General features: G+C 38.8%; 1 protein-coding gene across 1 annotated transcript in view; it reads left to right on the forward strand.

Moving 5' to 3' along the window:
* Positions 1–12141, forward strand: part of SGPP1 (sphingosine-1-phosphate phosphatase 1) — a 17035-nt gene that overhangs the window by 1267 nt on the left and 3627 nt on the right. Inside the window, exon 3 of the mRNA XM_019470507.1 lies at positions 45–491. Coding sequence (XP_019326052.1) covers positions 45–491 — 447 coding nt within the window. The remainder of the gene's footprint in view (positions 1–44; positions 492–12141) is intronic.

The raw sequence follows: 12141 nt of genomic DNA on the forward strand, positions 1-12141 counted from the left end.
GGGGCGGGGGGCGGGTGGTTAACGGCGCCCCCCCGGCCGCGGAGCGGGCGGACGAGCAGGGGCATCCCGCCGGGAACGGGACCGTGCCCGGCGGGGCGGGCTCCCCGCAGCGGTGGAGGAGGAGGCCGCGCCGCAACTCTCTCACGGAGGAGGACGGCAGCCAGGAGTTCTCCACCCGCAGCCGCTTCCTCTACTATCTCTTCAGCCTGGGCACGGAGCTGGGCAACGAGCTCTTCTACATCCTCTTCTTCCCCTTCTGCATCTGGAACTTGGACGCCTGGCTGGGCCGGAGGCTTATCATAATCTGGGTGTGGGTGATGTACCTGGGGCAGTGCACCAAGGATGTCATCCGCTGGCCGCGGCCTGCCTCCCCGCCCGTGGTGAAGCTGGAGGTCTTCTACAACTCCGAGTACAGCATGCCCTCCACCCACGCCATGTCGGGCACCGCCATCCCCCTGGCGCTCCTGCTGCTCAGCTACGGCCGCTGGCAGGTAATGCTCACGTCCTTGTCCTCCTCCGTGTGTTTTCCAGCCCCGGGGCGTAAGGCTGTGACAGACTTGATTTCTTTTGGGGGGAGAGAGGGGCTGAGTTTGGGTAAAATGTGAAATTCGTGCCTTTTTTTCCTTCCCCCCCCCCTTTTTTTTTTATTTTTAATTTTTCTGTGATCGAAGTGAGTGCTCAGGTATCAAGAACTGTTCTAATAATTCTGTCTTCTGAATGGAAGTTCTGCTGATTCTATGAATGGTTAGCTCAGTACACGTTAAAAGTCTGCATTAACAATTTGTATTCTGTTCTTGTGAGGTTTTTTCCAACTTACTTATTGTAGTGTGAGTGCTTTGCACAAAGTTTGGATAGGCATCTGGTATTTTTACAGGCGTTTGGTTTTACTGACTGAGAATTTGGTGGAAAGCCAGGAGCTAAAGGGCTTTTTGCTGATCCTTCTTTGCTTTGAGTCACTGTGTAGCTTCAGTCAGTTTGTAACTTTAGCCTTTTCTTTAACGCTTCTAGTTTCATTACCCGTAAACTGGAAACTATTATTTCTGTTTTGAGGAGTACATATCCTTTCAGATGGTTTTACAACTGTTAATGTGCTAATAATGAGCAGAAACTGATAACGTCTGATCTCTTCAGCACCTTCATTCAGCAAAATCTTAAGATCTGCCTATTGCACTTTGGGTCAACAGACTAAGTTAAAATAACACTGCTCATCATCTGTTTCGCGCAAGCCGTGGCATGTGCTTCGGCGCTTGCTGTTAGCAGTATGGGCAACAGTAAGAACTCCAAAGAAAGCACGACAGGTATTCAGCTCTCTAAATCACTGCACCAATTTCAGTAGTAAATGAGGGGGGAAGGCTTTCCCAGGCAGCAAATGTTCAGTGTAGGGTTTTGAGGGCTCTGTGTGTAACGTTCAAGAAGTTAAGCAGTAAGTCTACTCTTAAGTTGTTAATGTTTACAAATTCTTATTATAATACCTGGCTATTTTAAGTCAGATGTACGTTGTCTTGGTAAGGAGAACTCTCTTTTTAAGCTTTATGCAGGGGCTGAACCAATTACTGTTAACAATCACCAGTTGTTTGCTGTCACAGTATGACACTTTGTGGCTTTACCTCAGCATATAGTATGGGTGCCTGAAAGGAAGGAGATAGTTGAAGGTTAGAGATTGTATTTGGCCTCTCTTTAACCAAAGCTTGTGTATCTACTTCTGCAAGGTGATACAGCGTGCCCAAAAAAAAAGCTATTAGGGATTCATTTTTTTTGCTAGGAAAATGTGAAGTACTGCTCTGCTCGAGTTGTGCAGGCATCAGATTATGTCATGTTTTGTGGGTGTTTGAAATAAATATTTGGAGTTCTGTCACTGAGATGCTTAATCTTAAAATTGCTTGGGTTTTTTTTCTAAATGACTGACTGCAATCTGAATATTTTATTATTACTTGTTAGATGTGTGGGGCTGATGTCAGCTGAAGAATGAACTGGATTTCTCTTTCTTTCCGTGTGGGAAACCTCATTTAGTAGTATCAGTCGATTAGCTTTGCACAGACTGATGTCATGTGTACAAAGGAGAACCCGGCTTGATTGCTTTTATAGAACCAGCAAACTGACAATCTGTGAAATGGTATTTTTGCTGGTGAACCAAGTTCGATCTTTGGTTTGCCAGCCCTGCAACTGCAGTCTGTGAAATACTGTGCTAATTGACTAAACATATTTATAATTAATGCATATTAAGAAATCATAAATATTCAGCCCTGTTATTATTCATGTAGAACCATGCTTAAGAAACGAGGAAGCAAAGTGTTTGAGTCTTCATTTTAATTCCTTTTTCCTATGAAATGGGTATGAATAACAGACCTCTCTGAAACCAACTTCTACTATTTCAAAATGTTTGTTTTAAAAAAAACCAACCCTCTGATCCTTAAATTATTTCCAAATATTAATCAAAAGTTAAGCTATGGCATGTTGAATATCTTTTGATTCACCTCTAAAAAGAGCTAAGCTTTCATCTAATGCTTCTGCTGTTCTCCATATTTTACTTCTGTCAAAAGGGAGTAGAAACTATATGACAACTTTTTGTCATGCTTTTCTGGAAATAGATGGGGTTTAAAAAGACTGACTTCAGAACTTCTTGGAAAACCATTAACAATAAAGTTGTTTGTAATAACTCTGATTTTTATTAAATTATACATATTTATCAGTAGATACAGATAGTTAGATTTAAACTTGTTGGCAAATGTTGGGGTACGGTCTTTCTATATATTCAGTAAGCAAGCATTACACAGACCCTGATCGTGATGAGTCCACATCTTAGGATTGTTTGTTTAAAAAATTTAATTGAGTTTGTCACTTTGAAGGTTATATTAAACCAAAGAAAGCCACTCTTGCTCTAAAAGAGGATAATCCAGTGAAAAGGGAATCACTTTCCTGTATAGCTTATTTGGAGTTTGCTTTCATTGGGCTATGACTTCCTAGTATTGTGTAATAGTTCTTTTCTATCAAAGACAATCTATGAGTCTTTCCCTTGGAGAACAGAGTAAATCTGCCCTTACTTTTCTAGGTATGGCCCAAATTGTCCATTTAAAACCAAAATCTTTTAATTCCAGTAGGTTTTCTTTTAACCTGTTGAATTAAGTTTGTGCTTTCCTAGTTTTCAATGCCTATCAGTAATCCTATTACAATTATTTTCCTTTCATGTAGTATTCAAAAGGATTTTTGACTATACACAGTAAAACAAAAATATTTGCTTATAAATACAATTGTTCAAGTAAAATATTTTCAGAGGTGATGTATTTTAAAGATGGTTGTGACAATTTTTCCACAATTAGAGACTTTGGACATAGGGAATATTCACTGCAACCAACTTTCAGACAGAAACCAATTATACATTAAGATAATTCTTATAATAGCTAACTGTTCTGTCCATCGTGGAAGATAATTTTTCATTTTCTCCTTGTATTATGAGAGCTCACCTGAAACTTTCGATTCCACTTGCATAATCTTTATGTATTTATTTACTTATTACTGTTAAATCTCAGCAGGGAAAACCACTTGTTTCAAAGCCACTTCAGTAACCTTGAAATACAAAGCTCATGCCAAAGACTCGTGAGAATTTAGGAGTGTTATAGATGTTGATATTTTTCTTTCTGTCTTTGAAGCTCTGATACGCTGAAAGAGGAGGACAAACACTTAAAAGACGGTGAGGTTATAGATCTTGATATGATGTAGGAAAAAGTGTACCTTTATCACATTGGGGAAAACCTGCTTTCTTTGAAATACTGACAGTTTGAGCTGGGCTGGCTTATATAGTGTCCTGAACAGGGAGGAAGAGCGAGTGTGAACTGCTAATTATCTACAAAATCTCCAAAAGCCTTAGGCTGAGGCTACTGGAAAAAGTCTTTTTTATGTCTTATTTGATTACTTTGAACTGCTGATTTCAAATAGATAACACATTTTATTAGAAATTGTGCTTGAGTTAGGATGGACCTGAATGTGTCATAAGCCTGCTGTTTTATTTGGGGGGGGGGGGGGGGGGGGTCTAGGGGAGAAAAAGGAAAATATGTTCTCCCAGAGTTCCTCCAGGATGCAGCCTGGCTCTGGCACTAGTTGTCTGGATTAGGAAGTGGTGGGTTCGCACTCCTTCCTGAGCTCTGCATTAATGAGCTGAGTCAGGAACTGCTGACTCTCACTGCAGGCCATTGAACGAACTTCGTTAAGTTGATATTCAGCAGGAGCCCAGAGCCTTGATTGATGAGTAGCTGGCCTCTGTAACTACATTAACCAATGTTGTTTGAATGGGCTTATCTTCTGAAGCAGTTTAGATCACTAAATATGACAGCACTCTCCTCCCTATGTTCTTGTCTGCCAATGTTTTATATGCGAATCCTATCATCAGTGACTGTCTTTCCTCACTACTGATGATAATGGCGACCTTAATAAGCACGGCTGCTAAACCTGCAGTAGAGTGTATTTATTCTGTAATGGTTTGTTTGACTGACACACCTAAAAGTATTTTTCAATTTTCATTTACTTAGTGCTCTCCTGACTCTCCATAGTACCAATTGTGTAAGAATGTCATGTGGTACCATGTCAAACACACTTCCAGAAATTTTCCATCCGCACCATTAATTTTATCAACCAAAGCTGATTAATCAAATGAGATGGATTTGACAGGATCTGTGTGGGATTTCAGAGAGATCTGCATCGTTCTGTGATTCTGATTGACCACTACTAAGTATTACCTCTAGAATTGTCTGTCTGCTCTTTTGTTTCAAAAGGCTAACTTCTCTCAGATCCTCACTGGGAATGGGGAATAATTGGTTGTCGTGGTTGGATGAATAGTCTAATCATGACACTGCTATAGTGAGAATTTTACAGAAAGTGGGCAAATCCTAGTTTTAAGTGTCTGTCCTTGTTGAAAGGCTTGCATTGTCAGTAAGATTGATGTAATGATAAAACTGGAAGCTACATATAGGAGGCCATCTCTTATGTACGAAGTCTCTGTGTAAGAGCAAGTACAGACTCCTTTCAGAAAGAGATGCTTCATCTCCGAGAGAAGCCCAAATGGATTTTGGCTGAAATACTAAAATGTTGTGAAGAAACTTAGGCAGAGATTCGTACTTGTCTAACTGGCTTTCTTACATGTGTTCCTTAAAATAAACAATCAAAACCTCTTCTGACATGAGAAGCGTAGCTGAAGGGGTGATCTGAAAACTCAGAATTGCCCACACAATGAAGAGCTCTTGAGAAAGAGATGGGAATTTGGAAGGTCAGCAGCACTGGCCTTGTCTTGTGTATTTGAGTTGTAAGGTCTTCTTTTGTGGGCCATATTAATGCCTGTAGTTTATTTGTAAAGGAAGCTGGAAAAAGTGGTGTGGCCTGTTTGATTCAGATGCTCTTAAAAGTTTGAAAAGAGCATAGCCAGTTCTTACAAATTCCATTGGGGAATCTCTGCTAGAGGTATGCAGCAGCCTGTCCTATTAAACTCTGTTGATTGGCATTAAATATATTTTTTAGTTTTGCGTAAGCAAATCTTCAAGTAATGTAAAGGATCTTGGGGGGGAATATGTAAAAATAAATGCCATAAGGTTAGACGCAGAGTTTTTGATGAAGAAAGGATTCAAAGGCAATAGTTTACTTCTCAAGCAATTTTTTTTTCTTAGTGGACTGTACACATGTAAAGCACTCCTCATACTTTCAAATAAGGTGTGTTGATTAAACCTGAGAAAACTTCAGTTTGCAGAAAAACTATTTATTTAGGTGTTGGGGGCATAAGCAGAGCAAGCTGTAGGTGATTCTTGCTGAGTGTGTTCGGGGGGGATTTTTTTTTTTGTAATGACTGCAAGGAAAAGAAATAACAGGCTCTAATTCCTATTGTAACTCTTTAATTTCTTTTCAGATGATGTGTAGCAGAAAATTAAACCTTTTAACTCCCTGCAGGGCTGGCATTGAAATCTTTATCTTGGAATTTAAAGAAGGGGTTATTGTAATGACATGTAGCACTCAAATTTTTATGCTTTTTTATGTTAAGGTTGGTGAGTGGAAAAAAGAAGGAAATAATTGATAGATGTAGCTTAACCAATGTTATTTACCACTTGGCCTCTTTCGAAAAGACAGGGTTTTTGTCTGTTTGTTTTTCCTAAAATGACTCATAAGTGGTCTTTCCTTTTTAACCATCGTCTTCTCCCTTTTCTTCTGCTCCCTCTAGAAAGTCATTTATATGCTGTGCTTTTTGTATTCATCTGGCCAACCAGTGTCTCAGTCATTCCTGTAAACATTGATTATCGCTTTTCATATGACTATTGCCAATACATAGCCCAAATATCTTATTAAAAGCATGATGCTGCAAGTGCTGCTTGGATTCTTTCAGTGAACTCTGGCCCAAAATAATTGTCTCAAACTCAAGCTGAACTTCTGAGTTACTATATGATTAAAAAAAGATCATTGAGTAATACTGTAGAACACTGAAAATATTAGAAAATTAGTTTGGAATCCTTTGGATGCTGGAAACTTCTCCAGTGTAGAATGCGCTTTAAAAAAGTAAAGAAATGAGCATCTAGAGTGTGTTTTAAGAATGTTCCCTTATGAAAGAAGGAATTTTCTGACCCAGGTCAAAGCTTTTAGGACAGATTGTTTCCTTACAAGCATATTTAAACAATGGTTATGTTATTAAGACTCTTGGCAAAAAGTCAGATTAAGGGGAGGGAGGAGGATAGGCACTTGAGGGAAATGTTTTCTATGTGATCCAGTCAGAAGCTTGCAAGCCCGTTTCAAAGGATGTAGTCAAATAAAATGGGAATTTTCCATTAAAAACATTGGGCATAAAATTCTCAGACTTACTGAGAGTAGTTTCAGTGCTATTTTCCAAATATGACCAATTTAATTCCATTTAATTGATTAAAACAAGATTCTGGATATGGGAACAAAATTGAGGCCTGGGAGAAGATAAGTAGTCTACTCAATCAGCTTTATTCCTAGCTTTTTCTTTAACTTAATATGTGAATTTAAGAAATCAATTAACCTTTTTTATCCTCTTCTTTTTTGTTTTTTTTTTTAATAACATGCTTGGTGATCTCTCCCTTAGTCATATACATCAAGACTGGAACACTTTTCTTAATGGATATGATGCCTTCAAAGAAACATATTCATTCAAACATTTAAAAGCCAAAATGTCAACAAAGGTATCTTTTTAATCTATATGTTGCATTTGTCTCTATCTCCAGTCTTTGCCTTGCTGTCAATTCAGTCCGCCTCCACTTTATCTTCTAATATTGTGTTTGTACTACATCCTTACGCATATTATCAAAGTTTTATTCTGGCCTTTGGAAAAATATTTGAGCAAGCTGGATATCAGTGATTTGATCTAATATGGAATATGGGGCACTTTTCTCAAGGAGAAAAATGCCAGGTTAATGTTGGTTTTGAGTCAATATGTGATTTTGAAGTTCAGATTGAGTACTAGGCGAGTGTCTTTATTTTTGTATAAGGTTATGATTTTCAAATTGCAAGTTGTTTTTTAATTTAGAAAAAAGAAAGCAGTATGGAGTTCAATAAATACTCCCTATACTTAAAGTTGTTGAGGCGGCATGGTAGCTGTGGAGTATGCACGGAGGCATAATGAGTTTTTGAGGATATACATAGGATGGTCTTAATTGAGGGCATGGAGGCAGGGTTTGAGATGTTTGTCTCTAAAATGGGCTGTTCCTGAATATCTGACTCTAAGTGACTCAGAGTGTGGTCAAGAATGAAGATATGTCAATTCTGTTATCAGAAAGAACAAGCTGAGAGAATGAAACCTGGTTTTTATCTATACCTCTGCCAGCTGTGACCTCTGACAGTCTTTCAGACCCTCATCTGAAAGGAGATGTGATGCCAGTCTGCTTTCTGATGCCTAAATGAGTAAGAATAGCAATGAATTGGGGAAGAGGGTAGGAGTGAACTTGTGATCTTTAGTCCTTTGTGCCTCGGTCGATCTGATTTGGCATGCGAGGAATGATGGGACTAAAATTGCTGGAATTCAGCAGTCTTGCTTTAATATCTTTCATTTAAGTAGAGACTGTCAGTGTGTCTATATACAACTATATAATAAAGACCTAAAAGTTTATAACTCAAAGGTAATTGAGAACTGCTGATTTTCAAATTTGTGAATGCAGTATTTTCCAAAATAAGAGACCCAAGCAAACATCCACAAAATGAGTGCTTATGGCTTTCTTTCATGAATGCTTGAGGTTAATTTATATTAAAGTTTTCTCATTAATCTTTCATAAAATGTGTCTATTTTAAGTAGAAAACATAGTAAAAGCTGGTTTTTTTTTTCTTTGAAGATTCATTTGCAATTGGAAGAGAAGCTTTGTGAAATTCACTATTTATTGTAAAGCAGGGCTGATAACAAATGTTAATACTCTTATGGCACTTATACTAATTGAAGATGTTTTGGTATTTGGGGGGATTTCATATGCCTAAGCAGTGGGAGGTTATGGATACAACCATGGTATAACCAATGTATATATGCAAAATACATACAGGCAGTCATTTTCTAGATGAAACAACATTTAGAAAATGCCTGCTAGTACCTCAGTATTGCATTATTTTCAGACAATAATTTGGAAGTAAATTTATGGCATCAGCTTTTTTATAAGGATCAAGGCAATGTCCCCTGTTGGTGTGATGACTTGGCATGCTGCTGAGCAGTCTTCTTGCTGAGCTGCAAGGTGTGTGGGAGTGTTCATATTCTCCTTTAGTCACCTTGTACACTTATCCCTACACATGAGGACAAAATACACAGTTGCCTTATCACCTCAAGGCAGATTTTAAGCAGGTGCTACCAGTTTGGTGTTCTAGGAATTCTTGAACCCAATGGCTGCTTTTAAAAGGTATGAGTGAAAACAGGCCAAGGAGGCAGGGTATTATGCGTTATTTGTGTTGAAATAGGGGGTTCATTCTGCTTGATTTCTGCTAGTGTCTAAGGGGGCCAGTGAACTATGAAGCCCCAAAGGGTACATACAGCTTTATGATGCATCTGCACGTTCTGGGGTTGTGGGAAGAAAATCATAGCTGTTATGTGGGCAATGCATGGAGGTATGGATATAACATCGGAAAAAACCAGGACAGATGAAGGTTAAAACCTTCTTTAAGTCAAATTTTATTCCTGTACCTTAGACATAAAGATGTCTTTATGTTTGAAGCTTCCTTATCAGTCAGTAAAATAACTACCAAGTTTAGATAAACTGACCGCTGTCCAAGTGTGCTGGTTACATAAAGGTGGGAGCATGGAGGAGAATGCTTTGTGTGGGAACTAATCACAAAAACTGACTTAACTGTTGTATTGTGGAATATTATTCCAGAGGAAATTAGAATAATTGTTTCAATCTTCTGCTTTTTTATAGTGGACTGGATACAGTACAGCTATGTATACTGTAGTGAACAAGCTCTCTTGGGTGGAAAGAAACTGGGTTTAGGACTTCTGTGATTATTATTATCATGTGTTAAAAATACCATAAATCAGCATGTGCCTAATACTGCAGACATATTTGTGGGCAGGTCATGCTAAAGCCATTTCAGTAAAAATAATTTGTCTGGGTTTAAGTTAAAAATTCTTTGTTACTTAGGAATATATGAATCGAGGTTAAATGTATAATTGGCTTTTTATTGGGGACACAATAGGGAAGTGTTTGAGCTCTTGGATACAGATGCTTTGCTACAGAGGAACTAAGCTAGCCAGTGTTTTCAGATGTTTTAATGGGTATCTATTCTCAATACTATTAAAAACAGAATTAGAATGAGATATGAGAGAGCCAAGTATTATCTCCAAAATCTTCTTCAAAGTTGGCGTTTGGCACAGTTTCTTTCTTCCCCAAACACCCCTCCCTTGAAAGTTCCTAACTAAGAGCAAGCATTTCTTTTCATTTCCAGAATTTATCCTACTCTTCCTGCTGTTTATGATGACCTGCCTAGGACTCTTAAAACAAGATTCCTCCCATATACCTTTTCCTTCATACTCCTTATTCTTAGGGTCTTGTTTAGCCGCTCTAACCTCTTCTCCCCCACAATCCCGACTTCTTCTTATCCACAGTATCATTAGCTGCTGTAGCCTGCTGAGCCTGGCACTTCATGGGTCTTCCTGCTAAAGGTCCAGCTTCTGTTTCTGTCAGGTATTTCAGAAACGGAGGAAAAGTCTTTAATAAAGAAAAGCCTTACCCCTGACTGGAGCCTGAAAGCACAAAAGATGTGTGCCAGGAGACAAGAATGGACATATGGTATCAAGTGATAGGTAAAATCGTTTGAAACTTTTGACACATGCGTGAACATGTGCAAGCTCATTCAACCACCAAGTAATTGTGATGCTATTAAATTTTCTGGTCAAGAGGTTTGCATTGCTTCGGAGGTAGTAAATCTTCCCTTGCTAGTCTCTGACAAACAAAAAGCCTGTCTTCCCAGGCTTTCATCTTGCAGAGTGTGTAAAGAGCTGCTAGAAGCTCCTCTTTACTTCAGAGGATGTAGGGTATACTTATCCCTGTGTATACAGCGTTTCTGCTTTGGGTGGTCCTCTGGGGAAAGAGTGGAGCAGCACCAGGCAGGGAGACCGTGTGGCTTGAGTGTCTTCCTGGTGCAGGCAGCATTACTTCTATCCTGAGAACAATGGAAATGATGGTAGAGGCATAATGGGGATGAGTGATGGGGCTACACTTGCAATGTATACTGGTGGTGCAGCACAGGGTGCAGGGATTACTTTTGTGCTGCTGTAACAATGTCAGCATCTGGTAACTCTGCAATCATGTCTTCAGTATGAGCTAGTTACTGGTGTATTGCCCATTATTAGCATAATTCTGAAAGGCAGGAAACTGAATCTGTTCCTTCATCATTTCAGTTAGAAATGAATCATGAAGTCCATAATTTTGTTTAGGTACAATCTGTAGATGAGTGTAGTAGAAACAAAGACAAATGTTGCTACAGGAATTAGAGTTTAAACTAGATGTAACACAACTGTGAGCTGGGCATTTAGAATTGATTTTAATGTGAAATCTGTTTCTTATGTGAAATGTAAGCTTCCTGATTTTCTGTTAGTCTGAGAAAATTAATTTAGGTTTGTCATATTAACGTGGTCCTGGAGCTGAGAATTCAAAGAATGTTGGAATAATGCAGAAGACTGATAATCTTTTCTCAAACCTTTCATTGAAAGACTGATTTAGAAGCTTGTCAGTCTGTTAAGTGGCCTTCACAGAGGACATACAGCTTTATCCAATAAGATTAAAGATACTTTCTCTAATTTGTCGAATATTCTGCCCTTCAGGTTACCCATAGAAGGAGCAAGGGAAAGAGCAAAAACTGCCTGTAATTCTTAGTTTTTATTCTGAGATTCGAGTACATCTAGACTGTCTGTTTATATTGAAAATGTTTATCGTTGCTTTTGTGAAGGAAGTGAAGCAATTTTGGAAACATGCCATTTTGTCTTGTGACTGCTTTTTTTAAAGAACTAATAATTATTTTTAATACTGAAAAAAGGAAGCTGTATCCTGTCTTGTACAACATTTTGCAATACGGTAGTGGTGAAAGTATTTCTTACTGTGCTGTAAGATGTGAATTAGCATACTTTTATCCAAAACCTAAAAAAGTTAGAAGACTTAAGTTTCTACACATGCCGATATGTGCTTACTAACACAAAGTATTTTGTTTGTTCCTGGTAAACAGTCCTTATTAATAAAAGATCTTCTACCAGAAGATGGAAATAATTGGAAATAATTATTTGATGGTTTTTGTTTAATAAACGTGGATTGTAGAAACTTTACATGGGTTTATAGAGAACAAAAAAGATTACTGTTCTAGGAGTTTGATACTGATGTGTCGTGGTTTAACCTCAGTCGGCAACTGAGCACCACGCAGCCGCTCGCTCACTCCCCCCCGGTGAGATGGGGGAGAGAATCGGAAGGGTAAAAGTGAGAAAACTCATGGGTTGAGATAAAGACAGTTTAATAGGTAAAGCAAAAGCCACGCACACAAGCCAAGCAAAACAAGGAATTCATTCACTCCTTCCCATGGGCAGGCAGGTGTTCAGCCATCTCCAGGAAAGCAGGGCTCCATCACGCGTAACGGTGACTTGGGAAGACAAACGCCATCACTCCAAACGTCCCCCCCTTCCTTCTTCTTCCCCCAGCT

This window comes from Aptenodytes forsteri, unplaced genomic scaffold (genome assembly GCF_000699145.1).
Source record: "Aptenodytes forsteri isolate BGI_AS27 unplaced genomic scaffold, ASM69914v1 Scaffold479, whole genome shotgun sequence".
Lineage (NCBI taxonomy): Eukaryota > Metazoa > Chordata > Aves > Sphenisciformes > Spheniscidae > Aptenodytes > Aptenodytes forsteri.